This window comes from Sphaeramia orbicularis, chromosome 15 (genome assembly GCF_902148855.1).
Source record: "Sphaeramia orbicularis chromosome 15, fSphaOr1.1, whole genome shotgun sequence".
Taxonomy (NCBI): domain Eukaryota; kingdom Metazoa; phylum Chordata; class Actinopteri; order Kurtiformes; family Apogonidae; genus Sphaeramia; species Sphaeramia orbicularis.
The window spans coordinates 36707662-36725033 of NC_043971.1; the positions used below are offsets into that span (position 1 = coordinate 36707662).

At 34.7% G+C, this 17372-nt stretch overlaps 1 protein-coding gene across 1 annotated transcript; it reads right to left on the minus strand.

Annotated features, from left to right (window-relative positions):
• Window positions 1-1066: 1066 nt before the first annotated feature.
• On the minus strand, window positions 1067-16446 carry LOC115433761 (transmembrane protein 150A). The gene is made up of 7 exons (XM_030155246.1): window positions 16030-16446; window positions 12152-12199; window positions 12011-12076; window positions 11857-11924; window positions 11147-11277; window positions 8855-9032; window positions 1067-1776 (listed from the first exon to the last, which is right to left on the minus strand). Exons 1-7 carry the CDS (start codon window positions 16092-16094, stop codon window positions 1583-1585), a joined length of 750 nt encoding a protein of 249 aa, XP_030011106.1. The 5' UTR covers window positions 16095-16446; the 3' UTR covers window positions 1067-1582.
• Window positions 16447-17372: the final 926 nt, after the last annotated feature.

Here is a 17372-nt window from a genome sequence, read left to right on the forward strand (position 1 = left end):
AGGTTATGAAACTGAAAGAAGAAGAAAAACCTGTTCTGTGAGGTGGCATTCTTCCTGAAACAAATTATTTTAGATGGACTCTTTTTTTTTATGTCGCCTTGAATTCAGAGAAAATGAGCTTTAGTCATTTGACGCTGTAGTTTTTATTTATTACAAAAAGCTTGGCCTTATATCTGTGTCTTTCTTTGTAAAATCACACAACTGTGACACATTAAACAATCAGAAAATCCAGTAGATCTCAGACGTCAGTGTCTCTCACAAAACAATAAACCTCGCCTATCACGTTTGTAATGGAAATTAAACACCCATTACGCAGTGTGCTGTGCAATAATGTTAGTCGACCAGTTGAACAGGTTAGTGGTCTAGAATGTCAGCATGGGTATGCAGGGCAGAAATGTGGATGGCATACAACTTTACAGTAAAAAGGAACTAAAGCAGTCAGATAAATGTATTAAACTAAAATACAAACTGGTGTCTTTTAAACAAGCTGAAACATCATGTGTGTTAAGGAGAAAAAAAAGACTGTTCAGTGTTTTCAATGTGTTTTTATTAAAGTGCCAAAGCCTAAGTGCTGAGATCTGTAAAGGTTTAAGATAACACCGTAACCCATAAAGACCCAAACATCCATCATCGACCAAAACCATCTACTGATCTAAACTGTTCAATACCTGTTGATCCACTAATCCTATCATTACATGTAAACAATTGGTGTAAAATACAGTTTGTCATCTTTTCATGGTCATCAGAAATGACCCATTTGGATGTTCAGAGGCTCCATAGTTACCATGGAAACACTGTCATCTTCTACAACATTGATTCACCAGTAAAACCCATAGAGTTGGATCAATGACAGTGGATGGAGACACTTCGTTTATGTTCAGTTAATGATATATTTTACAGAAAAAGCCTGTTTTTCTTCAATTTTCTGTGTTTTTTATACAACAACCAACTTTATTCTGAGGTTTTATGAACATCTACATAATCAGTACGTTAAATACTGGAAAATACCAGATTTTCACTGGAAAAATGCAAATTATGGAGGATTAAAAAAAAAAAAAAAAAGGTGTTCAATCACTTAGGAAATGTTAAATATAAAAAAAAAATCATTTGTGAACTGCCATAAAAGTAGCACTGGGTCTTTATGGGTTAATATAAACCTTAAGATTTATCATCATCATCAGTTATAGGTACATGTGCTGTTTTACTAAAGTGAAGCGTAAATTTAAAAAAAAGCCAAATGTTCTTGTTCTGTTGGCATAGGATCAATACCACTGTTTTGTTCATTTCTTGTTCAATCCTTTTCTTTTTAATAAATAACAAATGGTGGACTGAGATTTTTACCCAAAGATCCCAAACACCCAGAAAAAAAAAATATTTACACAGTTTAAAAGTGTGGGATTGTGGGGGAAAGTGTCAAGTCTGCGATGTTGCATATCACAGTTCCATCCCTCTATCCAGAAAGGGATTAAAAATACAAAAACTATGGATGTTCTAGCCACGGTCCGGACACTGTCTTTGCAGAAACTTCTCTTAGTCCTTGTGTCCATCCTCCGTCTGTCTGCCGGACCGTGGCTCTCTCATGTCAGGACATCGGCATTATCAACGGCTTTTGTTCGTCTCTTTCACCCACCAGATTTGATATCATGAAGGAGGAGAAGAATAAAAACTCTACGGCGTAGCTGAGCTCAAACAGCTCCAGGTTGATACTGAGCATCCACTCGAATACAGCAGACAGGTGGAGGTACCGGTACTGGTCCTGGGTAAACAGAATAGTATCTGGAAGATCTCAGGTTAAGGATGTAGAGCTTCAGCTTTTAAGGTTGGCTGTAATTATGCCTGGAAAATGAAACAACTATATCTATGAGACTTAACACTGATATGATCATTGTTACTTCCTTATATTATAGTACTGTGCAGCTGTTGTATTTGCAGTGCTGTAATGGGTGTGTGTCTTCATGTCTAACAGGAAATATGCATGCAATGTATGCCCAGTATTAAAACACACACGCACACTCCCAAAAAAACAACAAAAAAAAAACACAGATCAGAGCTAAAGAGCTTCTGCAGGTAAAGTCAGTATTTTGTGTGACCTCCACTTGGATTCAGTACGTCTTTAACACTTTTGGCTCAACTGTCTAGATCACAGGTGTCAAACATGCGGCCCACCAAAGGTTCAGATCCGACCCGTGGGATGAATTTGCAAAGTGCAAGTTAGGGCATCAAACTCAAAAATAATATCATAATAACCTATAAATAATGACAGCACCATTTTTTTCTCTTTGATTTAGTGCAAAAAAAAATAAATTATGAGAATATTTATAAAAACAAACTGTCCTGTAACAATAAAATGTGAATAACCTGAACAAATATGAACAACCTGAAATGTCTAAAGAAAATTAAGTGCAATTTTAACAATATTCTGCCTGTTACTAAATATTTTGTGCCTTTGTAGATCTGACCTATAATGCAAATGTATAAATGATAAGTTGAGGCAGAATATTGATAAAATTGTAGTTATATTTCTTAACAAATTCCTTTTTTTTTTCAGGTTATTCACATCCTTTTTGTTTGGATAGTTTGTAAATGTAAATATTGGCATAACTGAATGTTATTTTTTGCACTAAAACAATTTGGAGTTGCCATTATTTATTGGCTGTCATGCTATTATTTGACTGGTCCTGCCCACTTAAGATTAAATTGGGCTGAATGTGGCCCCCGGAAAAAAATGAGTTCGACACCCCTAGGCTAGACGTTTTCTAAAATAATCCTCTGTTATATATTACACACCTTCAGAATGTTCCAAAGGCTTTCATGGTTTTGTTTTTTTTATCGTTTTCTCTGTCCACATGATCCCATACAGCTTCTGCAATATTCATATATTTTTCTGAAATGCATGACCACATACATATGCATTTGTCAGTATTTGTAGTATGTACAACTGGGATATGAAGCAAAAATGTAAACAGTATTAACCCCTAAAGACCCAAACACCTAAAAGCATCTACTGATCTAAACTGTTAAATACCTGTAGATCCACTAATCCTGTTAATACATGTAAATAATTGGTGTAAAATAGAGTTTGCCATCTTTTCATGGTCATCAGATATGACCCATTTGGGCGTTCAAAGGGTTCGTAGTTACCGTGGAAACACTGTAATCTTCTACAACATTGATTCAAAAGTAAAACCCATTGAAATCAATGACAGTGGGTGAAAATATTTGGTTTATGTTCAGTTAATGATATGTTTTACTGAAAAAGTCACTTTTTCTGCAGTTTTCTCAGTTTTTGATTGACTTTAATCTGAGCTTTTATAAACATCTACATGATCAGTGAATTAAATACAGAAAAATACATGATTTATACTGATAAAATGCTAGATACAGTTGATGATATGATAATAAATGGTGATAAATCAATTAAGAAAGGTTAAATATAGAGAAAATGTCATATGGGAACTGACACAAAAGTCTTTATGGGTTAAAGCAAAAATGCATTTCAGAAAAAAAATATGAATTTTCACTCAGGAGCACAAATCAGCCTTTAAACTCGAAAAGCATAATTATTTGATATTTGTAGTGATAATTATAGATACTGACTGACATGAAAATATTGACCATGATAAGATTTTTGACTGTATCAGCATCATTGCCTTATCTGTGATATTAGTCAGCTGCTAAACTGGTGCCTCCATGTTACGTCACTGGTGACTGAGATAAAAACTGTAACTATTTGGAAGGGTTCAGTTTTGTCTGTTTGCAGGATCACTGAGGCAGATTGAACTTGTACTGACCATTCCTCCCGTTCATACTGACTATTAAAAGATCCCTTTACAAACCACTTAGAATAGAAGTATTTAGAGGCTAACACCAGAGCAAATATAGCTGCAGACATCCTAGTCGTATCTCTCAAGTACATATTTGCTGAGGTCTATCTTTTCCATATTCTTAATTTACCTTTCAGCTCCTCCAAAAGAGCTCAGCACAAACAGAAATAACTTAAATCCTGTAACTCTAGAACATCCAGACTAGTGCGATTCTTCAGGTTAACTGATAAATATAATTCCACAAAAAAGCAACAGTGGATTTTGTCTCCCATTACTGCACTGGAGGCTGGTGTTCTTTAAATGACCAGAATTAAAAAGGAAAAAAAGGACCAATGGCCCTATAGCTTACCGGCCAAATTAAAAGCTTTGGGAAATGTATCCAGATGTCATTGATCATTACCCAGTTCTGTGTATTTATTATATTACAGAAATAGCCCATGTTTTGGTCATATTCCGATGAGATCAGTAAAAAATTCAAATTCCAACTTGATATCATTGATACTTACTGATTTAGTGGATCAATCCACTTCCTATCTCTTATAATGGGAACATTTTTCAAAGTCGCACCAAATCCAGAATCAGATCCGGATTGAAATAATTTCACTAACTTTTGTTGACATCATTATAAAGAAGCTGTATACCAAGTTTGAAGTCAATCGGAATTGCAGTTTCGGAGAAGAAGACAATTGAAATTTTTGTAACAGACAACAGACGATGCCGACGCCAACGGACGCCGCATGACAACAATAGTTTACGGCCTGTCGGCTGGTAAGCTAAAAATGATTATAGTAGACACACCATGTTTCATCCAGGGTGTCAGGGTAAGCTCTAGTGACCCTCAGAAAATTCAGAACATGGATGGATGGATGTGAAATTGTATGAATTAATGAGAATTAATATTAGTATTAATTAGGGCTGTCAAAATTAAAGTGTTAACGCAGATTAATATATCATCATAATTAATCTGATTAAAAATTTTAACGCAATTAACCCATCTGCAGCACAGAAAGACAAATCTTTATTGAATCAGTTTTTAGCTTACCGGCCGACAGGCTGTAAGCTATTGTCGTCATGCGGCGTCCGGCGGCAGCGTCTGTCATCAGTTACAAAACTTTCAATCGTCTTCTTCTCTGAAACTACAATTCTGATTGACTTCGAACTTGGTATACAGCTTCTTTATGAAGGGAAATTATTTGGATCCGGATCTGATTCTGGATTTGGTGCGACTTTGAAAAATTTCCCCATCATAAGAGATAGGAAGTGGATCGATGCAATAACTCAGTAAATATAAATGATATCAAGTGTAAATTTCTACAGTCCAGCCCTGATGGGGAGATGACCTAAACATAATGGCCACATGCTGATCAGGATCTTCTTCTGGATCCAGGAACTTACGGAAAATTTAACATGTGCTCTTATGGGGAAAAAATTTCAATCGTCTTCTTCTCCAAAACTCCAGTTCTGATTGACTTCAAACTTGGTATACAGCTTCTGTATGATGATGTCAACACAAGGTATTGAAATTATTTCGATCCAGATCTGATTCTGGATTTGGTGCCACTTTGAAAAATTTCCCATTATAACAGATAGGAAATGGACTGATCCAATAAATCAGTAAGTATCAATGATATCAAATTGGAATTTGAATTTTTTACAGATCTGATTGGAATATGACCAAAACATGGGCTATTTCTGTAACATAATAAATACACATAACTGGGTGATAATAAATGGCATCTGGATACATTTCCCAAAGCTTTTCATTTGGCCGCTAAGCTACAGGGCCATTGGTCCTATTTTCAATAATACTACTAATTGAATCAAACTTTAACAAATAATAATGCTTTTTGTTTATTTTTGACAAAGTGTATACAGAAAATCTTGGCCTAAGAAGTCCCACCCCATTCACAATTGGCTGTCTTCTGCTCAGGATTCATACATTGAACTTGAATAACAATGAAATAATTTAATATAATTTTCATTTTTTTGTGCTCACTCTAATAACATCAATAAAATCAATTGCACAGAATATCTTTTGTCTGTATTGTTTGAAATTTCAGTATTAAATAAATATGTTTTTTGTCTGTCTATACGTTCTGGTCAACTCTGTTATCTCTGTTATAAAACTCCATAAAAATCTCCAAAGCATTCATATAAAAACATGAGACCTGCATATTGTGATGTCACTTCCTCTGGCAGAAAACATGTTGAAGGCACTAAGGTATGTCATTTTTCTTCTCCCATTATTTTGTACAAAATGTTTAGGATTCACCAATAGTAGATTCATTACTTGTCAACTCTGTTATTGTTAAATCATGGTGAATCAATCATGAAACCTTTAAAAACCAATGATATGATAAAATCTATAAAAATTCTATTTTTAGACATGCCATGTGGTGTCTCATTTTCATCTAGCACATGGAGTTAAGGCCAAAAATGGAAGAAAATGTCAACTCTGTTATGTCAACTCTGTTAATGGTTTAATGATAACAGACACTTAATAGTGACTTACAGAGTCAAATGCTCCTAATCTTATCTGAGTATTTTGAGGTATTTTACTTTAGTAATACACACACATATATTCACATTTATTATGGTTGCTGACTCATAAACTATAAAGAGAACATCAGTGATATAACTTTCCAGTTTAAGGAAATTGAATCATATGTTGTAGGTAGATGAAGATGAAGCTGTCAGGGGCAGAAAGGCAACGGCAATACAGGGAAAGCAAGATGCCAACTCTGTAAGGAGAGCAGAAAATGCACAAAAAGACAGAGATAGATGGAACAAAAGAAGAAGTGCAGGGCAGACAAGCAGAGTGGCAGATCTGAGTCAAAGGGAGCAAAGACAAAAACACAGGTACTGGAGAGAGGTTCAGCAGAGGTGCAGCGCAGGAAGGTAGAGAATTTCAGAGATGACACCACCACCAAGTCCACAACCAGACCCTGAACCACCACCAAGTCCACAACCAGACCCTGAACCACCACCAAGTCCAGAACCAGACCCTGAACCACCACCAAGTCCAGAACCAGAGCCTAAACCACCACCAAGTCCACAACCAGACCCTGAACCACAGCTATCCAGGTTAGATTAGTACGTGATTACATGGCTACAAAGGTCCATGAGTTTATAATTATATTCTGTAAAATAACTGTACAGTAAGTCACAGATAGACTGAGACACGTGTTTTTTATTAGGGTTGTCAGTGTGACAGTATGTAACTGAACTGTCCAGTGCGCATTCTGTAATTTTCGCATGGCTTTAAATAAAGGTGCACTTTTTAGCAACAGATTTTGGTAAAAATTTTGGACTTCTAAATGGACAATGTTCTCTTTTTGTTCTCACCATAATTGATATGATGCCCACCGTAACTCTAAACACAAGCCTGTTTTGCTCTTCCTTCTATCAAAACCTCTGTCTTCTTTGTTTGATATGATTTCAAAGTAGTTGTATAGTGCACCTTTTATTAATAAATACTTATTTCTTGAAAAATTTAACTCATTGATGAAGACGTGGGACATTAGGCTAGTTAGGCCATGTTCTCATAAGTTAGGCTAAGTCCTAACTTAAACTAAAGAAGAGTGAATGCGTCAGATGATATCACAAATTGTGTCAGGAAAGATATTAAAAATCCTTTCTACATTTTTAAATGTTTTTAAAGGTTTCAGAGTCTGGCAGAAATGTTATTGTTGTTTTTAACTATGAGCGGTTAACTCTGTTATTCATGTCAACTCTGTTTGTTTAAGGTTTTGCTTTAAAAAATAATTATCAGGTATGTTTTATTGTTAACAAACTTACTAGAAGCTGTGTCCTAACTACCATTCTTCCTAAATGAAATTTCAAAGTATTTAATTCATTTTTACAGATATGTTTACAGAAAATGCACACCCTTGCGGCAACATGTCAATTAAATGTGTTGATATTTTTACTCCAAAACAAAAGATTTTATCTAATCAGACCAAAAATTTACTTAATGGATTTAGAGACACAATATCTTTAAGGAAAAACAGTGTTTTAAATTGTGTGACATTTGTTAATTTTATGTAGTGTACCCAATTTGTCTGCAACAGAGTTGACAAACTTTTCTGCAACTACATTGTTTTTCATATTAAAAATTTTAAATGTTACAGGTTTAAGCTCAGCAAATACTAAAAAGTTAAATTTAAAGTGTGTTCTATGAAATAAAAAAGAAACTCTCCCAAATTTTGTTTTCTTTCTCCATGTGAAATGAACCCGCAATTATGAAATGAGCCACATATATAACAACACTTAATCATATTTCTGTAAAACATTAGCCACTCAGCACTTTTGCCATCTCTTTTCAGTTCATCTTATGAAAATATCAGCACATCATATCTCTGAAGCAGATGATAATAATAATAATAATAATAATAATAATAATAATAATAATAATAATAATAATAATAATAATAATAATAAAAACAAAAATAATCCTAGGCCAAAGTGGTAAACATAGGCTAGAATACATGTAAAATAGTTTTAAAATACCATTCAAAACTGGTATTGGTGTACCAGAGTGGAGGTGTTTTGGGGGGAGTTTGTACTCAGTAGATGAATGCCTGGCACTCATGTAAGTGTCCTCTTGTAGCTATATTCTATCACGCTAGATTCGACCTTACACCCCGTGAATGAACCACCTGAAGCTGAATCCATTGTCATGTTTCCTTTGAGGGTGACAAAGTATCCACTTACAGTGAGGATGTTTCAGCTCCTACATCAATGATTGTCAAATCCTGGAAATGTGAAGTCAAACATTCCACAGTGATAAGAGCCGACTACATGGTGCATATCTGCTGGTGTTACGTAGGCTGTTTTGGCCTGTCCCACTTTGTAAACAGAGCCAAAGACTATAGGTGCTGCTAGACAGCGTTACTCATTCACCACTTCTTAAGAAGGTTACTGTAATGTCTCATTATAAGCTACACTATAATCAGTCTTACCTCCTTCATTAGTCATTGAGTCACCACAAACAGGCAGAACACACAACACAATGTTTTATGAAAGGATACAGCAGAGGGTGGCGATGCTTTGAGTTATTGTTAATGTTATACGTAAGGGGTAGAGAAACTTTTCATATCCTGTCAGCAGACATTTCCCAGTCAGAGCGGTGAGCAGCACCGTGTAGAGGCAGATGCACAGAAAACTAACAGCAGCTCCCAGGTAATGTAGGAAAGTCAGGTAACCCGGCTGTGGAGGACAGAAATGAATGAAAACCAGAAGAAACATGACACACAACAGCTGTTTGTAGGTTTATAACACTCAACTTATATATCACATTGTCACAAAATATCTTTTCATACAGGAAAAACTAAAATGTGTGTATTGATCTTTTAATAAATTTGACGTGATCTCATGTCACTAATGTGTCAAAAAGTGTTACCAATAGATGATCTAGTCCAGGGGTGTCAAACTCATTTTAGTTCAGGGGCCACATTCACCCCAATAGGATCTCAAGTGGGCCGGACCAGTAAAATAATAACAATAAAAGAAGTAAAATTACATTAGGATAATTTTGGCATCTACAACGTTTCCTTAAAAATCTGAATAACATGAACAACTTGAAATGTCTTAAGAAAAACATGCAAAAAAAGTGCAATTTTACCAATATTCTGCCTCAGTTTATCAGTTTATCATTCATACATGTGCTTAACAACTTACATTATTATTACAAATACACAAAACATATAGTAACAGGCAGAATATTGGTAAAATTGCATTTACAGATAATAATAATAATAATAATAATAATAATAATAATAATAATAATAATAATAATAATAATAATAATAATAATACACACTTATATAGCACTTTTTTGGACACTCAAAGATGTTTCACAAACAAACAAAGCAAAAGGAACATTCTCTTAATACTTTTCAGGTTGTTCATATTTGTTCAGGTTATTCACATTTTTTGTAAAAAGGATAATTTGTTAATGCACACATTTTCATGTAGTTTTACTTTTTTACACTAAAGCAAAGATAAAATCTGCCGTTGTCATTATTTATAGGATATTATGATACTATTTTACTGGTCTGACCCAATTGAGATCTAATTGGTTTGTATGTGGAACCTGAATTAAAATGATTTTTACACCATTGATTGTTAATATCTTCAGTGTAATTTTTGCATTTCAAAAATTCCTCCTACGGGCCGGATTGGACCCTTTGGCAGGCCAGATTTGGCCCCCGGGCCGCATGTTTGACACCTGTGATATAGTCTAAAACAAAACAAAAAAAAAGCCGTAGTTGTTACATTTTAATATCCAGATCATTACAACCACATGGTTTTGTTTTGTTTCCAATTTAACTCATGCATTCTTCTGGTCTTATGGTCTGGCATAAAGGCAAAAATCAAAATACTGGATGTCTGCATCTCTAATGGTATGAGGGTGAATCAGCGTCTATGGAATGGGCCGCTTGAACATCTGATAAAGCACCATCAATGTTGAAAGGTATTTACAGGTTTTAAATCAACACATGGTCCCATCCAGACTATGTCATTTTAATGGAAGGCCGACTGCATCTACTACAACAGCATGGCTTCATAGTAGTAGGTCCCACATGTTTATGGACTGTTGTTAAAGCAGAGGGGATGATACACAGTAGTAAACATGGGCCTGTCCCAATTTTTGGACAAATATGGCTGCCAAAATTATGTGATTTCTTCTCCTGAAATGGTACATTTTTGCAGTTTATGGATAAAATGTGGGTTTATGAGATTTGTAAATTATAGCATTGTATTTTTATTCACATTTCACATGCATTCAAACTTTTGTCGATCATAATGTCATTTTATAATATTTAAAAATGCCACTATTTTGAGCACCTTTCTGTGCATGTTTCATGTTGCTTCTTGAAGTTTGTATTTAAATATTTAAATACAACCTACAAGATGTCACATACAAATATCTTCAAAAGTCAAAATTGTAAAATATGTGGTACGAGTGTCGGTGTTGTGTTGTTTAAGTTGTTTTAGTCAAAGAAAATGCTCACTTTCAGCTTCAGGTGTATGTTTTATATACAGCATGAATACTGAGCTGAAATGAATGAAAAATGTGCATGACCTGCATTTAACTTTGTGCTCTAAATCTTTACAGATGACATTAAACACACATTCTCCCACCTTTGTTTGCTCTCCCAGCACAGGTGCAAATGGAAGCTTTATTCACATTTTATTATGAGGTCCTGTTCTGTCAGAGCTTTACTGTTCTTTTACTGTGATGAATTACTCTGATAAAATGCGGTAGAGCAGGACACCACACATATTCAAACATGTCCATCAGAATGTGCTCTACTTACGTTACAGTTTCCGGCTGCAAAAGACCCCATGGCTGCAACCACACCGAAGACCAGAGCAGCTTTGCTCAGCATTGAATGATGTGAATGTTTTTCCATGATATGGGCATGGTGAAACAAACAGAAGAGCAGGACTGGAGAGGAAATCAATAGTTAGAATAACACATCACTCACAGGATGTACAATGCGCTTTAACCCCTTCATGCATGACGTCCACATTTGGGGACACATAGTTTCAGCTCACTTTCCAAAGGGTTATAAAGGCAATATTCTCCAAACCACATGGGAGCAGTCTATATAGACCCTAAGCAACACAATGAAAAAAAGGATCATCTTAGTTTGCGAATTTTGCCTGCTCTGTGATCTCATAAAGTTAACTTTTGTCCGCAGCTTTATACAAAAAAAAGTCTACCGCAGAGGACATTCCATAAAAAAAAGCATCTGAAAAAACTGTTGCACTGTTGTTGTCATGATGTTTGATTTGAATGTTTCCAATATAGGCAATTATTTAATTAAAAAAAGCCAAATCTTGTACTTTCCTGGGAGGTTACATATATTCTGAATAAAACTATTTATTTATTTTTTTATTCTAAATGCATTTCAACTTTAGCCTAATTTTGAGTAATAAAATCAATCTAAAAAAAAAAAAAGAAAAATCTAGATGCTTTTTTTCATAATTCATACATGAAAGGGTTAAACAGGTTTAAACTCACAAAGAAAGGATCCAGCGTTGATCGTGGCTGTAAAAAGTGAATTTTCTGGTGTTCCGGTTCCACTGGAGCTGAGGCCACATCATTAGTTGAGTTATTCAGTGCACCCTCACAATTTAATTCCACTGTAAATGAAAATATCTGTATGTATCCGTACCTTATGGTGGGAGCAAAACAACAGTTGAAGCTTGAGTGATTTTCTCTGCAGAAATTCTCTCCACTCCTGAGGATAAATGGTTTAGATTTAAGACAAACTGCTGATAATCAACTGTGTGGAAAACATACGACTTGAACTCACCAGTCACTAAGGGAACACACATGACCATTGGCCAAGGCAATGCCATATCTGGAAACATAAAAAAGACACAAGTACCCTTGAAATCACTCATGTTCCACTGGAAATGACAGTGGCAGAATGTAATAAAGTATTTAGTAACAGCTTTGTCGTACATTATTAGGATAATTCCACGTTGAGTTACCTTATACTTCTATCTCAGCCAAGGTAAATGGACTTTTTACTGCTTTATATCTATCTGAACATTGTATTTATATACTTTAGCTGTAATACAGCTCCAGCACTGACTCGTCATTGGATAGAACGTATAGCCACTTCTTTTAAATAATGAACTCTAATAATGAATATCTTTACATCAGTGGTTTCCAACCTTTTTAGGCTTGTGACCCCATTTTAACATCACAAATTTCTGGCAACCCCAGACATTCAAAATGAAGACTTTTTTTTTTTTTTTTGCTAAAATTAATTTGTTTTTGGTTATGTAATAGTTTGCTATACTATGTTGCAAATAAACGTTAATTTTAGATGACATTTAGTCTATATAATGTATATTATTAATAACGGAGGCAGAAAAGCCAGGTGTACAGGGTGGGGAAGCAAAATTTACAATATTTTGAGGCAGGGATTGAAAGACAGTGTATGACCAATTAGTTTATTGAAAGTCATGAGAATTTATTTGCCACAAGAAAATTTACATCATAGAAAATGTTTTTATTCTATGTGTCCTCCTTCTTTCTCAATAACTCCATTCACACACTTCCTGAAACTTGTGCAAGTGTTCCTCAAATATTCGGGTGACAACTTCTCCCATTCTTCTTTAATAGTATCTTCCAGACTTTCTCATAATAGTTTTGCTCATAGTCATTTTCTTCTTTACATTATAAACAGTCTTTATGGACACTCCAACTATTTTTGAAATCTCCTTTGGTGTGACGAGTGCATTCAGCAAATCACACACTCTTTGACGTTTGCTTTCCTGATTACTCATATGGGCAAAAGTTTCTGAAAAGGTATGGATAATAGTGTTAGGTATGATTATGACATCATTATATGTTTGGTTTCAAAACAACTGACGTAGTGCCTGCTGAGAAAAAACTAAATGTTCATTGTAAATTTTGCTTCCCCACCCTGTAGATTACTGCACAAAGTGAGAATTTTATTTTCCTTGGTCAGGATATGTACAGTCAGTCCAGCTTGGATTTACAAGGTTGAAAATTAATACTGAACAAACAAGAACTCAAACTATGAATTATGAAAGAGCTGCAGCATCTGAAACTGACCACAATGAACATTTGAAAGATAAACAGTACCACAGTGCTTCAGTTTCAGCTTCAGAGTTTGTCATGTCTTTTATGGATTGTGATTGTCTCTCTCAACTCACCATATATTCTTTATTAGTAAGTTGTTTTTTGTTTTTTTTTTTTGTTTTTTTCCTATCAATAACTAGAAATTTCACTTCTTTACATTTTAGACTGGAGAAAAACAAGCAATCTGAACATTCAGTTTATATCAAATCAGTGTTATATAAATGCATTTTGACATCAAAGGGCCTTTGTCTGTACAATGTACAACACCCTTTGTCCTTACGTTGAATGAGGAAAAACTCCCCCAAAAAACTTTTAACAGGGAAAAAAAATCAGTCATGTTCCATTCTGGTGCACTAATACCAGTTTTGCTCGGTATTTTTTTATCTATTTTCCATATATTTTAGCTCATATATTTTACCACTCTGGTCTAGATTTTTTTTTTTTTTTAATTATTATTATTTCTTCAGAGATAAGATGTGCTGATACTTTAATAAGATGAATTGGAAAACAGATGACAAAAGCACTGGTTACCTCATGTTTTCAAAAATACAGTTAAATGTTGTTATATACTGTATGTGCACAGATTAATGTACATTTATTTAACAGAATTATAAATCTGACACTAGAAGGAATCTGGAAAGTGAATGTACTGGAATGTGTCGGCAGTGTTTTGAAACTGGAGCTCATAAGCATAACTTTCACTAATACCTGTTTGTTCATTAATTCATAGAATCTCACATCCATCCATCCATCCATTTTCTGAACCATTTACTCCGTGTGAGCATCATTTAGACCCAATAATGTATCTTATGTACGGTGTTTGTCTCCTACTCTGTTTGTATTGTCCTAACAGACCAGTGCTGTTAATAGTAAAAATAAATATTGGTAGGACCTGAATGTATTCTTATGAAATGCCCGATAACTAACACTTTCAATATAGTTTTGATACTGAAACCACATTTTCTGAGGTGTTTAAAGGGTAGAACTTCTACTTGCAACAAAACACATCTTTAGGGAATATTTAATAACACTCCTATTCTAATCCATCCATTTATAGATATTTGGGATGTAAGATAATGCACAAATTGACATTCCAGATCTTTATAAATAGCTAATTTAAATAGAAGTGTTTTTAACCCATAAAGACCCAAACATCCACTGGCAACCAAAATAATTACTGATATAAAATGTTAAATACCTGCTGATCCATTAATCCTATCAACACATGTAAATTATTGGCGTAAAATGCAGTTTGTCATCTTTTCATGGTCATCATCAGATATGACCCATTTGGATGTTCAGAGGCTCCATAGTTACCGTGGAAACACTGTCATCTTCTACAACACTGATTCACCAGTAAAACCCATGAAGCTGGATCAGTGACAGTGGATGAAGACACTTATTTTATCTTCAATTAATGATAGAATTTACAGAAAAATATACTTTTTCTTCAGTTTTCTCTGTTTTGATCTAACAACCTTTCAATTTACTCTAAGCTTTAAAGAACACGATCATGATCAGTGAATTAAATGTCCAAAAATACCTGATGTTCATTCAAAAATGTAAAATGCAGAGCGTAATATTAGAGTAAATGATGATAAGCCACTTAAAAAAGGTTAAAAATACAAAGAAAAAAAATAATTTTGGAACTTCTTCTAAAGTAGCACTGGGTCTTTGTGGGTTAATTATATGTTTCTGATACTAAAAAGAATGAAAAGTTTGTGATGTGAAATATAGGCCTCTCAAACAGACACCATCATCTGAGCAACCACTAATACGTAATGTATAAAATGTTCAGTACAACAACAATGAAGCAAGAATAACATGGGCTCTTTCTGTCATTTCATCAGCGCACTGGACTGGAGCTCACAACATTTTAACAGAAGGAGTTTATGATTAATCTGCAGGTATGTATGACTCAGACCAAGAGGCCGTCTGCTAGATCATCAGGCATTTCTTGGCTGTCCTGTGTGCACACCTTGTGGTTTTAAACTTGTTTGATTGCATATTTCAAAGTTGACGATCGTCAAGACATGCAAGTGATGTTTCTCAGAATTAAATACTGGTGTGTAGTCACTTCCTTTCATATCATCAAATTAACTTTTTACAGCCACTCCTGCTAATATGCGTAAAAAATCTCAGCTAGAAATGTTACATGCAGGAAAGAACATGATAAATCTAGTACAAAGTGATGTCGTGGCATAGCGTTATGTTCTGTTCAACACTTATCAGCATTAGCACTGAAACCTCCAGGTCCGTAGCTTATAAAACATTAGGAATGTGATAATATTGTTCTTGATGAGTCGCTGCAAACAATGTCTTAGATACATGATAATAAACAAATAATGAATTATCAGGAAAACACATAATAACTGATATGACTGGCTAAATATTTCAGTTGTGGATGATAAAAAGAGCTGGATTTGGATGCTCAGAGTGAAAGAAACACAATCTAAAAGTTAGTTTAAATGAACAACTTTCAGAAAACAATAATGTTGATAAGGAGAAAATTACTTTAAGGTTAAATGAGGGTTGAAATGTGACATTTTTTGAAGCAGTAGCAACGTCACTTACACGGCCCATGTCCCAACAAAAGAAACCAGGGCGAGGATGATGGGGAAGAAAATCCAGAACACCATGTCTTGGTGTTAAAGTTGTAAAAACGAAAGCCGAGATATCTTAAATCCTTAAAACAGCAGATGGTGGACGTCTTGAGAGTCTTTTAGATTCCTCATGGAGTCATCCTCATATCTGTGTGAATCAAACAGAGGATAACAGGTAACTAATAACCTGAAACTGTCCTTCAGGCTCCTCAGGTACATCCAGATCCACTTGGTTAGACTGTTCCACCATCCACAGCACAGCCTCGCTTTTATGGGAGAGTCTTTTTCACTGCCACTCCTTTGAGCACCACCTCACTCTGTCTGAACAAATGTGAGGAAACACAGGGCTGGTCGTCTTAACGCTGCAGTATTGTTTGTTCTGTTCCAAAACTTTGTGTTCCACTGATTTTGAAATTTCAATTGTCAAAACAGAAAATCATAGAGGTACTTCATGTTTTTTTTCCCGGAAAGTACAAGAGGGAAAGTTCAAGACCAGTGCAGCCATTTGCAGAAGTCGAATAATCTGTTAGTTAAGACATGCTTTGAATTCTTTAAAAGATATGCTGTTCCTTGTCTCTCCAGGCTCGTGAGTAGGTATGTATTTGGAAAAACCTGGAAAATTAGCCCTGGAGCACTGTTTCAGAACAAGACAAGACAGTACGCTGTGAGTCACTATGAGTGTAGTGAATGTAAAACAGTAGTAAAACACATCATAAATCTAAATTTGAATAATTACCTTCTCCATAAAGGGCTGTCAAATGACACATTATCAACTGAAAAGGAATTACAGATAGAACATGTATAACAATGGTGAAGGACAGCAGCATTTTCAAAATTAAATGTACTGTATTATTTGGATTATGTTTGACCCTTTTAATCCTGTATGTCATGTTAAAAAAAATAGTACCTCTAAAGTATTACTGCATAAATGGGCCTCTGTAGCTGACTTTCTTCTCTCTTTACATATTTAACCTTAAAAATAAAGCAAACAACTACTGTAAATGTATCATTGTTAAAAAGTGACTGTCCTCATTAAATCTGTGCCTTTTTATTTAGTAATCACGACTTTGTATTGTCAAAACAAGATTAAGCTATGGACAAACTGATCTGAACAGAACTTTATATGTGATTAGAGAACAAACTATCAGATAGGGGTGTGTATTGGCAAGAATATGGTGATACAATATAAATCACAATACTAGGATCACGATATGATATATCACGATATATCACGATATATCACAATCCTGTTAACAAGGCGATATTTTTTTGTTTGATTTGTTTCTTTTTTAAAAAAGATTATTCCCAGGAAAA

Excerpts from the sequence above, each read along its gene's own strand:
- LOC115433761 (XM_030155246.1), bottom strand. The coding sequence starts at position 16,094 with ATGGTGTTCTGGATTTTCTTCCCCATCATCCTCGCCCTGGTTTCTTTT. Across the intron at positions 12,077-12,151 it reads GTGTGTTCCCTTAGTGACTG|GAGTGGAGAGAATTTCTGCA; the intron begins GTGAGTTCAAGT and ends ATTTATCCTCAG. Across the intron at positions 1,777-8,854 it reads AAGCATCGCCACCCTCTGCT|ATACTATTCTGTTTACCCAG; the intron begins GTATCCTTTCAT and ends GAGATCTTCCAG.